The following is a 15,856-nucleotide window of genomic DNA, read 5'->3' as shown; positions in this document are numbered from 1 at the left end:
GAGAAAATTTACCCCTTTTCAGATCATATTCAAAAATTAATGAAAATGAATAAAATCATAGTTATAAGAGAGTACCATAAAATTTCTAAAGAAAAAAAAAAGCATTGTCTAAAGTCACACTAAGCTGGGATTTTGGAAACATTTCTTAAATACGTTGCAAATGAATGAACTGAAAACACCAAAATCAATAAACGTGAAAAGCAAAATTAAAGAGAAGTCTGCTTTTCTAAAGATTCTTGTAGAAAATTAACAGGAAGTTACAATGAGGTGAAAAATACACGCATAACATATTTTTTTGCATACCTGCAAAAATACTTGGCCTAGAAAATAGAAAGCATTCATACAAACTTGGAATGTGAAAGATAAATGTCCCAATTCAAAAACTGGAAAGGCAAAGATACACTCATATTATGAAATGGACAAAAGATTTGAAACAAGCACATGCTAAAGAAGATGTAAAGATGGCCAATAGACAGCAAAGAGATATTCAGCAACATTATTCATTAAGGAAACTCAAATATAGCCATATATTTGTGGCTGAAACTGAAACTGACAATAACAAATTTTGTTGAGTCTATCAACTAAGAAATCTTATATATTATTGTTGGAAGTATAAGATGGCAAAAATACTTTATATAATCATTTGGCTAGTTCTTATAAAATACACACACACACACACACACACACACACACACACACACACACACGCTATATGACCCAGAAACTTCACATCTAGATATTTGCCCCAAAGAAATGAAAAATATCTCCATAAAAATATGTGCACATGAATGTTCATGAAGCTCTATTCTTGAGATTTATAAAAAGGAGAAATATCTAAATGCACATCTGTGAATGGATAAGCAAATTGTAATGCACCTGAAATCAAAAAGAATGAGCTACTAAGTCACACACAATGTGATTAAGTTCAAAATATGCTAAATAGAAGAAGCCAGAAAGTAAAAACTATGTACTATGTGATTCCATTCAAATGAAATTCCAGTACACTCAACACCAATTTTCTTTAGCAGATAAGAGAACACTGGTAGTGGCATAGTGGAATGATTGGAAAGGGGCATGAGGGTAATGAAATATTCTGTATCTTGATTATGCTGGTAGTTATATATAAGATTTATTGGTCACATCACACATATAATGGGTTCCTTGCATTTTATATAAATTAAACCTCATTTTGATTAAGAGATGAAACATAAGTAAATGAACCAAAGAACTTCATACCTTATATGAAAGCTCATGCTAAAGTCCACTTGAGGGACTGGAGAAAATGTGGAACTCTTAAATTTTCATGCCTGGGGGAATTCCTGATACTCTCAAAAGCATTAGGGACTATGAATTTAATAAGCCAAGAACTCAGTCTTGGGGTTTGCCCTCATGAAACTATTCCTGCAAAGGAAAAGCTAAGCCTATTTATAATTATGCCTAAGATTCACCCCCAGAGAATCTCTTTTGTTGCTCAGATGTGGCCTACCTCCCTAAGCCAATTGGGCAATTGGGCAGGTGAACTCACTGCCCTCCCCCCTATGTGGGACATGACCACCAGCAATGACCATGGCCCTGGCATTGTGGGACTGAGAAAGCCTTCATGAGCAAAAAGGAGAAAAGAAATTAAACAAAATAAAGTTTCAGAAGCTAAGAGACTTCAAATAGAGTTGAGAGGTCATTCTTGAGGTTATTCTTAATGCATTATAGAGATATTCCATTTTAGTTTTTATTATATTGAATGGCTAAGAAGGAAATACCCCAAACTGTTGAGCTGTAATCCAGTAGCCTTGATTCTTGTTGATGATTGTATAACTATATACCTTTTATGGTGTGACTATGTGATTGTAAAATCCTTGTGACTGATATTCCCTTTATCCATTGTATGACCAGATGAGTAAGAAAATAAAAATGAAAATATAAATAAATAATAGGGAGATGTGGGATGTATGATGTTTTGAGTATTCATTTTTATTTTTATTTTTGGGGGTAGGAAATGAAAATGTTCTAAAATTGATTATGGTGATGAATGCATAACTGTACAGTGATACTGTGAGCCACTGACTGTATACTTTGGATGATATATAATATATTAATATATCTCAATAAAATTGCATTAAAAATCTCATGTTATAAAGTTTCTATAGAACTGTAACAGACTATTTCTTTAACCTTAGTATAGGCAGTTGTTTCTTAGGCAAGAAACAATATATACCAAATATGAAAAGAAAAAGAAAAATTTAATAAAAATTAAAATGTTCAGTTTCATTAAAAGATGTTATTGAGAAAATAGAAATGCAAGCCACAAACTTGCAGAGAATATTCATAATGACTATATCTTATAAACAACTTAAACCAATTTTTATTTAGTGGTTTATTTATTTATTTACTAGAATTTAATATTTTTAAGACAAATAACCTCATTTAAATGGTCAGAAGACTAGGACAGCTTACTAAAGAGATACATGAAAAGCTAGTAAGAATATTTTTAAAATTGTTCAAAATAATTAGATATCAGGGTAATGAAAACAATGAGATACTACTACTATGCTCACCTAGATGATTAATATTCTTTAAAGCTGCCAAAAGTTGAAGAGGATATGAAAAAACTAACAAGGGCTTTATACTGTACACCAGCTTTGGAAAAATTGTGGCAGCATCTAATATAGTTAAATACATACCTACCTTATTCCTAGGAATAGACATAAAGGAGAGAAGAATAGAACCATGTCTACAAAATCACTTGTACAAAATAAGTTTATATCTGTTTATTCATAATAAGCAATAATTGGCACCAACAAAATCCCCATCAACAGATAAATGGGTAAACACATTTTGGCATATTCATACAGAAAACGTCTACTCAGCAGTGAAAATCAAAAACTACTGATACATGCAACAATATGGGCGAATCTCAGAAACATTATGTTATGAGAAAGAAGACACACAAGAATATATACTGTATCATTCCAAAACCATTTATATTTAAGAAAGGCAAACTAACTGTATTGATAGAAATCTATACTGTAGTGTCTCTAAGAAGGGGGATCGAAAAGAAAGTGGCATAAGACAACTTGAGGGCTGGTGGAAATGCGGATATCTTCATTGGTGTGGGCGTTAAATGGATGAATGCATTTATCAAATCTCAAATAAATTTCACTGAAAATATTGAACTTGATTATACATAAATTATTCATGAATTAAAAAGTAAAGATAAGAAAATAGTGAGTGCAAAAGGGAAATTAAAATCCCATGGCCACAAAATCAACAAAATATAGTTAAGTAATTAAAAATACGGCTTTAGAAATTGTGACGATGAAAGCAAAGGAAGGGAACTTCTTCTGACAATCCTAAGGTTGGGAGAATAACATGATAACCAACAGGATAATCAGGGAACTTTAGCCCAAACAAGCAAAGACTTTACTGGGTCCAATGAGCAGTTACTTACTCTGATTGATGACAACAGAAGATGGCATTCTATAGTCACAAAACTACCGATATCATCCTAGACCACCCTTCCCTTCTGGTAGAACACACACACACACACACACACACACACACACATCTCACATAAATATGAACAGAAAAAGATGATGGTCCTATCGTATGTGAAGTTATTCTAAGGAAAAAATGTGAGTAGATCAAATCCCTATATGAAATGACTCTGTGGCTGTGTGGTGAAAACAGAGACCCATTGCCCAGATTCTCCTTGAAATAAAGGTTCCTCAGCCCAGCTGTGAGGAGTGTTGTTTGTAGGCACAGGCTTCAGCACTCAGTCCTCTCAGGCATTTCCTCAACAGCACAGATAACCCTTCCCAAATGAAAACTCCTCCTAAGGCTCATGCCCCAACACTAGTTGATGCTTTGGTATAAAGTCCTGACACTCTTGGCCCAGCTCAGGACAGCTCTCAACTGCAATTCTAGCTACAAAGCTGACTGTTGTTTCAGCTGAATCCACCACTGGGACTGCATTCAGCTACGAAATCTCTCTCTGCCCAATATGGCTCGTCTCTTCCACAGGTATTGTTAATTTATCAATAAACATCCTACATGCCACGCTGCATATACATCAGTCTGCTTCCCAGGGAACATGATCTGCAGAGCCTGGAAGGCATGTTTATAAAATAAATGAAAACTTTACCCAAGATATTTTTTAATGAGTTAAAAGAAATTAAAAGAGTGATAGAAGCTATGAAATAATAGCAAAAATCAGAATTTAAAAGAATTCATTTATCAGTGATTGGAGGAAGAGAAACTTTAATTCAAGTAGTTAGAAATGGAATTAAAATCATTTTGTAAATGAAATTTAAACTTTAAGGAACATAAGCCCAAATAAATGTGGAAAAAAAGAAGATGGAATGGAGAGAAGAAAACTAGAATAAAAGAGAAAAATAATTCTAACGAATACATTTGCTCTAATTCTATTGTTATAATGTTTGAATCCAGGCAAATATTAATGCATATATTATAAGGCACAAGAATGGCTTCCAATGGATAAGAATGAATGGATTGTAAGATATTTGTAATATTCTACTTTTTTCTATTCATATTTATTTGCGATAATTCATTGACCTGCTAATTGTGATTTATGTATTTTTCCATAAAGAAAGTTTTCTTGCAACAAAAAAGTGAAAATGGTTTTATTAGTCAGTGTTATCCAAAGAAATAGAATCAACAGGATATACATACACATACTAAGAGATTTATTATAAATAATTGGTTCACATGGAAATTCCATAGGGCAAATCAGAGGCTGGAGATTCTGAGAGGAATGATATTGAAATCTTTAGTTCCAGTCTATAATGGAGGCCAGGGAGGAGTAAAGAAAGTTGGAAGTAGTAATACTTTCTCATCCTTGAAACCCCTCAGTTCTGACTTTTAAGACCTCCAACTGATTGGATTAGACCTACTTTCATTGCTCAGCGTAGCATCCTCAAGATGTTAATCCCACCTCGCATAGGTGTGTTTTTCAGCTTTCTGCTTGGAACCACTTCAATCATCCATTTTCCTGCCTCTATAGTTAGTCTGGCATCTCCCATCTGCTGCCCTCTCCTGTTTGTCTGTTTGATGAATGGTTTTATGTGTTTTATATTCCTGTTATCATTTTACTGAAATTTTGAGTTGAATATATGTTAAATCCCAAAATGTTTGTTTAATATTTAAAAACTAGATTCCATGACAACATTCATAAATCAATGTCATTAGAAATATAACAAAAAGTTAACAAACACAAGTACAGTGAAATATTTAACTTAGCACTATGAATCCATGAGAAGTCACATATAAAAAACAAATGATCATATAGTGAATCTAAATTTATTTATTTAGGTAATAAAATTAAGATAATATCAGTAATATACAGACTAAAATTTTAACCAAAATTAAAATACATATTAAATACCCAAGTATAATTCAGAAGGAACAACAAATAAAAACAATATATTTCCTAAAAAATAGATTTTAAGTCAACCATATTATTTCAAAAGTTGTTTATAAATCAGCAAGGAAATAGCCATAATAAATAAATACTCCATTTCTTAAAAAAAATCATAAATAAATGATAACTGCATACATACTAGAAACAAAACAAAACAAAATAGCGAAGGGAGAAAACATTGTACTTATCAAGACATGTAATTCCTTCAAGCTTCATTATTTAACAAGTGAAAATGAAAATAAAAGAGGTCTTCATCATAAGACTGAAAAATGGGACACGAAAATAGGTTGTAATTTTACAATATATCAGAACATTATATTATACACTTTAATTTGAAGATCTAAATAAAATTAACATGTGAGAATACAGTGTCTCTCAGTGTCTAACATTTTTACAAAGTCTAATGATAAATTTGAGACTGGGATGTTCCCTCTTCTTAATGGTGGTAGAGACATCTCCTTAAGCCTGATCTTTTTCATTTTATGTAGCACACTTTCTGTGTTGCACTAGGAAAAGTTCCAAAGAGTGGGCAGAAAAGACAGCCATGAATGCTATTTTCAAGAATGTGAAAGATAAAAGGTCATTGTAAAGATGTTGTGAGCTTCAGTCCTCACAACAATATTGCATTTTTTTTTTCACATTTTATACATATTTTCCTTCAGGATGTCTATTTAATACAAACAAAATCCTTTTGAAATAGATATATTATCCTATATATTTCCCTATATTAAAGCATATATTTAGAGCAGAAAAGTACCTTTCTCAAAGGCATGACTTAAGCAGTTTCCAATCTTGAATGTCTTAATTATGAGTGCACTGACTTTGTGCACTCATTTCTTACTTCTAGAAATCAGCCACTTTTGTGTTTGGGCACTGGATTTTAAGCTGCATACCTTAAGCACAGTACAATCAAAAGAGAAGTTAAGACCTTTCAAAGAATTACAAATTTAGAGAATGAGTAGAAGGAGTAGGAGGAGAGTTAGCGTTCATCTCCAGATACGATGCAATCTTTCTTAATGTTTAAAACAATCCTTAGAAGAATATTTACTATCTCCATTTTATACAAGAGAACAGTAAGTCTCCACAATGCCAAACATTTCATCTGAATCCATACAATTATATAGGTAAACAGAACAGATTCTGTTATAATTTAAACAATCATTGACTCATGTTTAATTGGTACAGAGCTATTTACAGATTGAAACTGCTCTAATTATGAAATCTTAGGGGAAAACCCAGCCTTGCCAATAATTTTCCAAATGGCCATCTGGACATCTTTGTTCCTGAGGCTGTACACCATGGGGTTCAACAGTGGGGTGATGATGGTGTAGGTCACCGTCACCAGCCTGTCTTTGCCTGATGTGTATCTGGCTGAGGGTCGCAGGTAGACAAAGGAAGCACAGCCATAGTGGACAATGACCACTGTGAGGTGGGAGATGCAGGTCGAGAAGGCTTTTCGCTTGCCTTTAGCTGAAGGGATCCTCAGGATGGTGCGGACAATGAAGCCATACGAGATGCAGATGAAGAACAAGGGTACAACAAGCACCAAGACCCCACCGATGAAAATGACCAGCTCATTGATGTGGGTATCAGCACAGGCGAGACGTATCACAGGTGAAATATCACAAAAGTAATGGTTGACTTTGTTGGAGCCACAGAAAGGGAGGCTAAAGACCAAAATTGTTCCTGCCAGAGATGTCAGGAAGCCGCTAACAATACAAGTGGCTGCCAATTGTCCACATACCCTCCAGCTCATGAGAATGGGGTAGTGCAGAGGCTGGCAGATGGCAGCATAGCGATCATAGCCCATCACTCCCAGAAGGAGGCAATTGGTGATAGCAAAACCAAGGAAGAAGAACATCTGGGCGGCACAACTCATGAAGGAGAGTGTCCTGAGTACAGACAGCAGGTTGATAAGCATCTTGGGCAGAATGACAATTGTGTAGAAGGTCTCAGAGGTAGAAAGAACACCCAGAAAGAAGTACATGGGTGTGTGGAGGCTGCAATCAAGGCGGATGACTGAGATGATAGTGATGTTTCCACACAGGATGATCAAATAGAGAGAAAGAAAGATCACAAAGAGGACAAGCTGTAATTGCCCAAGGCTGGAGAAACCCAGTAGTAGGAACTCAGTGACAGAGGTAGAATTGGCCATGGAGAGTTCATCCCATGGAATTAAGTCAGTGTGATCTGGTCCAGAGACTTTGAGGAATCAGAAAGACTTTCCCCTCACTAAGTAGCTAGACCAGTCTGGTTTGAACAGGAAACACAGACATGGAGAGGAAAAAGGACTGTAATTAACCAAAATTATCAAAAATTGACATGCACCTAAACTACTATTTTCTGCTGATGATTTTAGCAGTGTGTTTGGGATAAGTGTTCACATGAAGTGTACGGACATTTGCTCAAATAAAGCCTATCCTGCATATGCTCCCTCCTTGAAGACTTATGTAATCTCTGCTTTTGTTTTGTTTTGTTTTGTTTTTTGGTAATCTTTTCCCAAAAGAATTTTTCTTCCATCTTGATTACTGATACATATATTTGATCACCAATATTTGACAGCCCAACCCATCCTCTCCTCCTTTTAATGTATTTCTCATCTAGGGAACATTTATTTATCTAACTTTGTATTGTTTATCCTTAGACAATACAGTACTCTTTCATGACTTATCAAAAGTCCATGCCCACAAATATTTTTTTTTAAGTTTATGTGGCTTGGAACTACTGCATTTTCTTAGAATTAGCTTTATGAATCCTCTACAAACTTTTATAGGAAAGTGGGCTTTGGCTTCTCCTTGCAAAAAAACACACAGTCAGAATAATTTCGTTTTTTTTTCAGCATTCACTGGTTGCCCATTTGGTTATATGTCTCACCACTAATATATCTGATTTGGAGCCTCAACAGGCTTTTGTTTGCAGGATCTGTGTCTGAATTCCTGAGCAGCGAGGCTAAGAGATACTTTTCCTAAGGCCTTTGGCACATCATTGTTGCTTACTCTCAATGATAAACTATTTAATCAAAACAATCTCATCCTCCCTCAACTGCTGCCCAAATCATTTCTTTCACCTGGATTCTGAATCTCTGTAGCATTTCAAAATTCACTTAACCAACCGGGCAGTAAATTTCAGAGATCTTTTTAAATTCAACATTTCTTTCATCTCCCACATCTGATCTATTTTTGTAATGCAATTCTTCTAGCACCCATTCCTTCCTTTCTTCCAGAAATTATCTTTCCTAAGACCCTTATAAATGAACTCTATGGATTCCATCTCCTTCTACAGGAAGCAATCCTCTGCAACGGCAGCAAAGCTGTCTTTATAAATCTTATCCTGTAATAAAATCAAATGACCTTCAATTATCTATAAAATAAAGTCGAAATACATTGTATATTCCAGGTCTTTCTCAAATCTACCTTTTAACTCTTACTGCCATTATATATTCCATCATGTGGACCTTAGCATCAATCAATTTTAAACAACTGTGTCATTTTCCATATAACTGCTAAATCTGGAATCATTTCATGCTTTGTGATTTTTGTTGTTGCTTTTTTGTTTGCTGTTGATGTTTTCTTCTTAATTTTCTGGTGAATTTTCAGTGTACAACTAAAATAACACTCAATGAATCATTTCCATGGCTTCCTAAACATGCTATATTACTTCTCCCTCTGTATTTCCTTAGCAATCACTAAAATCTTACTTGCTTTGCCAATAGTATTAAAAGCTTGCATGACTTTCCCCAAATTAGAAACTGCTAAAGTCAAGAAACAACATAGTCACCACACATGAGATTGCCACGTATATACCAAGTGCTTGAAAACTTGTTGAAAAACTAAATGGTCAATGATTCCTGTTTCACCCTATGAATTATTTCAAATCTCCCAAGTAGATGGCCACTGATTCCACATATTTTCCAAACTCTCCCCTAAACATTACTCCAAGATATAGTATCTGCTTCTATAATTTGGGATGAAGAATCTCTCTGATTTCATTCTCTAAATGAAGAGGCAAAAGATCCACCAAATATTGCAGCCATCTCATTTTCACTTTTGGTCATTATACAATCTTACCTACTAACTTCAGTAGCTAACTGAAATTAGCTTAAATTTAATTTAAGAAATTAAGTTTCTTTTCATTTTTATTTGAAAGAAACACTTTATCATTGCATCTGAAGTTCCCTGAAAATAAGTAAATTGTTAATATCATTTGCTGTTTACCACGACGAAGCTTTAACAAAAATTTCAAAATGAAATAGAATCGGGCAGGCAATAGTTGCATAGTGGCAGAGTTCTTGCCTGCCATGCCAGAGATCCAGGTTCGATTCCTGTTGCCAACCCATGTGAAAAAAAAAATAAAAAAGTTTAAAAATGAAATAGAGTCAAGAGCTCTAACCCTTATTTCTAAATCTCTTCAAATGCTTTATCTATTCCTCATAAATAAGGAATACAGAGCATGCTATTCTACCAGAATAAAGCTTCCATTCTCATCCTTCCAGAGCTATCATGTTTTTACCACTCCACTTTCCTAGTCCCTCTTCTTTGAAATTTTCTCTTTTATAGATCATCCCCAGAGTGAAAGAAGACAATGTCCAAGAAAGTTGGGGTTCCTGACAGGAAAGAGAGACCATATCTCTCAGTGGCTATCCCACGACCCCCATCAGTCATCAGTACTTTTAAACTCTTCCTTGGAATCATGCAGAAACTAAAATTTTAAAACAAAATTCAAAATGGAAACCTTTGACTCCATTCAGCCCTGACTAGAATGTTGCATAAAACATTTGGGAAGTAGTGCCCTAAGTTTGGAAAAAGGATATTGCTAGGTAAATAAGAAATAGAGGGTAAAGGTAAAAATAAGCGTAAATAAAATATTTGCCTAACAAGTGGAAACAGTGAATTGACTGTTCATTAGCCTACTTAGTGACCCTTCATCATCTATAAGGCAAAGTCAATTTAAAAAGGCTGGAAAAAAGAAGATGAATTTATGTCCCCAACTGCATCTACAACCTCATTCTTTAACTCTTTCAATGAAGTCTTCATTGCACAGAAATACTTATGTTCCATCTATACAGCTTTATGTTTCAAGACGCCATGACAGTAAACAGTGAACAAGAGTGAGACCTCTCAGCCTCCAATAATTTATTGTCTTTACCTGTGGCTGACTCATTCTTTACATTTTTTTAATTTACAACTTGTTGATCTTTCTCTGATCTACCTAGAGTTTGCTGTTTTTAAAGCTTGTGCCTGTATTTTTACCACTATACTCAACTCATTATACCCAAATTATTTTTTCCTGTCTCCCCATTAGAATTGAGACTCTTATACCATTTTGTATCCTCTCATCTTAACCCAATTTTTAAATGTGTATTATTTAAATAAATGCATTATGATTAAATAAGTGAAATAATCCATTAATGAGTTAATAATGATTCCAATAATTCATTTTACAGAAGCTTGGTTCTCCTGAGTACCACCAAGTGCCTTCTAAATGAAAATTACTTTCTGTATACCCAAAACACTGTATGTTCCCTAAACCTTTTTGCTTTCTTCCTTTCTAAGCCTAATAAACTCTCCTCCCTGTGAAAAAAATTAGAACTTACCCTACGGTCATCCCTTCTTCTTGGTTCTCAGTATTTATCTCTACATTTTCCAATATCCAGCTTCCCTTAATGTCTTTTGACCACAGTCCACTACTAATAACTAGGGACGAACAGCTAATTTGGTCATGGAAAAAAAGAATACAACAATTTTTTAATTCAACATACAATTAAAAGGCTGGATTTTCACACCTCCTCTCATTAAGGAGATGAAAGTCCTTAAAAATTAAAATGTCACAGTCCAACAAATTAGAGCTCTACTACACAACGGCATACAGGTAGCCTCTCACATACTTTCTGAAAACAGTCTGTGAAGGTTTTCAGGTTAAATTTGCCAAAATTATCTCCTCTGTCATGATCCTCCAGGGTTCTTGTTCATTTTCTTGGAAGTCTCTGGGCCAGAACAAGAGAACCTTCTACATTACTCCACATAACAATATAACCAAGGCATTTTTTCATGGACATTTTAGTATTGCCTCAATGAGCATCACCAATGGTCTTTCCTTTCATATCAGTCAGTTTCAGTGTGTTGGTAATTGAGACACCTACCTCTATAGGGAGCCAATTACCAAATCATGCCCAACTCTAGTCCATCATATTTCCAATTAGCAAGTAAAAGCATGAAAACAAACTATAGAAATTAGCTGGCCAAAGAGAAGGCTCTTTCTAAAACACCATGGGGTTTGGTTGGCTTTCTCTTAGAATTCTTTGGGGACTCATTACATAGGTGGAGGTTTTCTAGGAAACATAGATGAAAAATAATCAAGGGCGACTATCTCCTTTGAATTTCCTTGCCTGATGCTTCTAAATTTTTACTCTAAAGTTGGAAGAAAAGATCCTTTGTTAAGCCATTTCACACTCTCACTTCCAAAAGTGATATGGAGAGAAAAATATGAACAATGGAAGAAAGAATGCTAGAATAGCAGAGGTAAAAAGTTTTTCAGACACTTAGGAAACATAATGGTTTCTAAAATACAATGTGCGCTTGATAAATATTTGTTAGATAAATAAATAATATTTGAAGTTGGATAAGACTGTAAAAATGCCCTGGTAAGAGAAGGTGAAGCATGTCTCTGTGCTCCAGCAGTGGGACAGTTCATTGGGTACAGACCAACTGGCACACTTACAGGAGATAGAGTCTTATGATGCCACTGAAGAATAAGAAAATCCTGGAGTCTAAATCAGTTTTAAAAACATTTATTTGAAGCCCCTTCTACCATGGAAAAGTTAGAATGGGCATAGCACAAATACCCCTAAAGAGTGGGAGAAAGATCAAAGGTGATAGTGGAATTATGCAGAGAAGGTAGGGTTTAATAGATGAGTATGATTGTTGAATCATTATATTGATATTCTTTTAATTCCCAGTATCTTAGAGTACCTAGAAGTAAAATCCTAAAATTGTGGAATTGTAACCCATACCATGCATGGTATGTCAATATATAATGCATATCAATAAAAAATAAATAATTTTTTAAATGCCCTGGTAAGAATTTTATCAGAGCCCATTAGCTTTCTCACAATATCAGGCTGCGTACTGATTCCTTCTGGCAGTGAGTCCAGACACTGAAGATGGAAATGAGGCATATATTAGAAACTCTTAGATGCCTCTCTGAGGGATTCTTGTGGGTTGTTATTGTATAAGACATGTCAGAGATGCTACAAGAATGGAACAGAAAGAAAAAAGCCTAATTCTACACTGAAGAACTTTCTGACTTCTCCAGAAAATTCTAGTCAGGAGTCTTGACTAGATTTTCAGGAAATACCTTGCCAGGAAGATTCGTCCACAAGTTTGCTTTATCTCCCTTCTAAGAGTGCAAAAGATTCAAGTTGGCCATACAATTTTTTACGCTTCTCACATAGAGAGATGGGGTATATACTCCTTTGAATCTAGGTGGGCTGAGTGATTCCTTTGACCATTATACTATAACAGGAGTGAGGCTGTATCAGCTTTTAGGTACTACTGTCTAAAGCCTGGCAACTTCTATTTCTCATCTCTTGTAACATCTTCTCTTGTAACCTAGCCACCACATTTTAAGGAAGTTCAAGAAACTCTTGGAGAATCCACGTGGAGAGAAACAAAGCCTCCTGGCCATAGTATGAGGTGAGCACACAACCAAAAGCCTCCATCAACTTACAAATCACATAAATGAGCCATCCTAGAAGGGGATCCTTCAGTCCTGTTGACTCACCCCATCTGACCTCATGTGGAGCAAATAAAATCTCTTCTCACTGAGACCTGTGATATTTGGAAGAGTATGTATAAAATAAATTATTGCGTTTACCAAGTTTTGGAGTAGTTTGGAATGTAGCAATAAATTACTGGAATATAATTTGGTATCTAAAAGCATGGTGTTGCTGTAATAATACAACTTAAAACATGGCATTGATTTTGGGACTTGGTGGTAGCAAGTGAAAGTAAGGATCGTGAGGAGATTGTTACTGAAATCTTAAAGAACTTAAGGAGACTGCTGATACATAGTAAAGGACAGAGCAGAAAATATTATTATAGACTTATATAAAGGGAATTCTTACTATGCCTCACTGGGAAGTTTGGCAGCCCACATGTCATATCCTGGAAAATAGAAAAGGTATTTAATAAAATCATGGGTCTATCTGGGGAGATTTCTGAGATTATTCAACATTCCAAACTATAATAAAATAGTAAAAGAGGGACAACAGAAGTTTCTATTAGGTTTTTCAAAAGCATTTAGAGGAAATATAAAAGATAAGGAACTTGCATAGTTTAAAAATAAGTCTGTTCACATCCCAAGCCCTATCCAACAAAAATTCTCAATTTGAAAAATGGCATTAGAGAAAAGATCAAACCCAAGGGATTCTCAGGAAATCATTGCTTCAGTGTAATGATCTCATGAAGTCGTGTAAGAAATTTTGTTAGAACTTAGACATATTTAAGGATATGCCTAGAGAGGCTTCTAACTATCTTACCAACATGTCTCATAAATCCTCTAAGTTTAACAAAAGGACTTTTAAGATTCTTAAGGGCATTATCATATAGTGGCACATGATAAATGAAGAAAGGTGGGTTGATGTGAATTTTATCTAATGAAATTAATCATAAATTGAACCATAAGAAACTCACAAAAAAAATTTAAAGCATATACCAACTTTTGTTAAAGGGGAAAGAGATGGTAAAAATAGAGCCCTTTGGACTCTCAATATTATTATACAGAGGAAGCAAGCTGAACAAACTACTACTGAACAACAGTCTTCAACTGTCGGCCACTTCTAATGAATGAGATGGCATGACTTTAAGGGCTGGGAAAATACCCTAAAGGTAAAATACACTAGAGGTAATGGTCAAGAGCGATGGAGAATCTTTGTCAAGAAGTAGGATTGGGTCCTAATCAAGGAAATACATGCTCAGAAAGATTTCAGAATTGCCATGGACTAATGACTACTCTGAATCATCTTTTCCATTTTAAAAAATCTGACTTTATATTTTAGCTATCCCATTCCTATATCACCACTATATTTTGGGTATGTCCAGTATATATAAGAAGCATCTTTAGTTCAAAGGATGACAGATTTTTTAAAAAAACTATACCTGGGGAGATTCATCTGCATCCAGACTTGGTTTTAGATGACTGGACCTTGAGCTGAGCCATCCAAATGCTGTAATTACATGAGAATCTGGAAGGTCTTGGAAGGGGATCAAGTATATATTGTACATAGGAAGGATATAATTTTTGACCAGGGGAAAGTTGTAGAGAATTAAAGATAATCGCAAATACTTTGAGCCTCTTCCTAGTAAGATGTGGGGACTATATCCCTTCCCCTTGAATCTAGATGGACACATGACGTGTGCTTTCATGAATCGAATTCAGTTTAGTGGTGCTATGTCCTAAAAAGCTAGCTGCTTCCACTGCTTCTTAGTTATTAACTTTTTAACCCTGCACCAATGGAGTGAGGAAGCCCAGGAAAATCCATGGAGAAGCCCACATGAAGAGAAAGTGAGCCCACAATTCTGGCTCAGCTCTTGGCCAGCACTGCCTTTACATCCATTTGAGGGGTCATGTTGGAAGTGGACTCTTCAATCCCATTCAAGCTGTTCAGCTGATGTTGCATGAAGCCAAGACAGACTATCCTCAGCAAGTTCTCCCCAAATTGCACATTTATAAGCAAAAAAAAAGTATTATTACTTTTTAATATGATCTTTCGTATATTCTGTTTCTGCGGAGAAACTCCTTGGATTCTAGTCTAGCACAGGCCCAGTCTCCATGAGATCCCCACTTTATATCCCATATGTGGAATATTCTGATGTCTAATGTAGACAATTCAGAATTCAAGCTTATCACTTGTTGCCCTTTTATGTAAGTATATCTGTTTCATGATGAGATGAGGTTAAGGTGATCATTCTTCTATCACTGCAAGGTATTTTTCTGTAGAAGCATTATTCTCTGATCATTATTATAATTTTTATGGGTAATTTAAATGTCTCTGTGTTTCTGTTAAGAAATAGAAGTCTCAGGAGATTCACACACCAGAGCATAATGTGAAATTAGACCCAATAAAGAAGAAAAGAAATTTTTAATCACATTAGTATCAAGCTACTGTATAAATATCTCATTCACTGATGCTAGACACCAAACATGATGACTTTTTATTACAGTGGTAAGTATAAAGCCCATTTCCGGAGCTTCCTGCTTAAATACCCCTCCTTCCCACATTATAGAAGGTAATAAGGGAAAAGTTTCCATTGACACAACATTTAGCTTTAAAGAAGATCACACTGTTGTGGAAAGGCTGAAACTCAGAAAGAAAACCAAGTGAATTTCTGACATGAAGAGCAAAGGACAAAGTTTGGGGTAACC

The 15,856-nt window shown here is 35.0% G+C and overlaps 1 protein-coding gene across 1 annotated transcript; it reads right to left on the bottom strand.

The window, feature by feature from the left end:
• Positions 1 to 6,624: 6,624 nt before the first annotated feature.
• LOC143678771 (olfactory receptor 10R2-like) lies at positions 6,625 to 7,599 on the bottom strand. Its single transcript, XM_077155708.1, has one exon. It carries the CDS (start codon positions 7,587 to 7,589, stop codon positions 6,648 to 6,650), a length of 942 nt encoding a protein of 313 aa, XP_077011823.1. The 5' UTR covers positions 7,590 to 7,599; the 3' UTR covers positions 6,625 to 6,647.
• Positions 7,600 to 15,856: the final 8,257 nt, after the last annotated feature.

This window comes from Tamandua tetradactyla, chromosome 4 (genome assembly GCF_023851605.1).
Source record: "Tamandua tetradactyla isolate mTamTet1 chromosome 4, mTamTet1.pri, whole genome shotgun sequence".
Lineage (NCBI taxonomy): Eukaryota > Metazoa > Chordata > Mammalia > Pilosa > Myrmecophagidae > Tamandua > Tamandua tetradactyla.
This window is presented reverse-complemented; position numbering and strand designations above follow the sequence as displayed.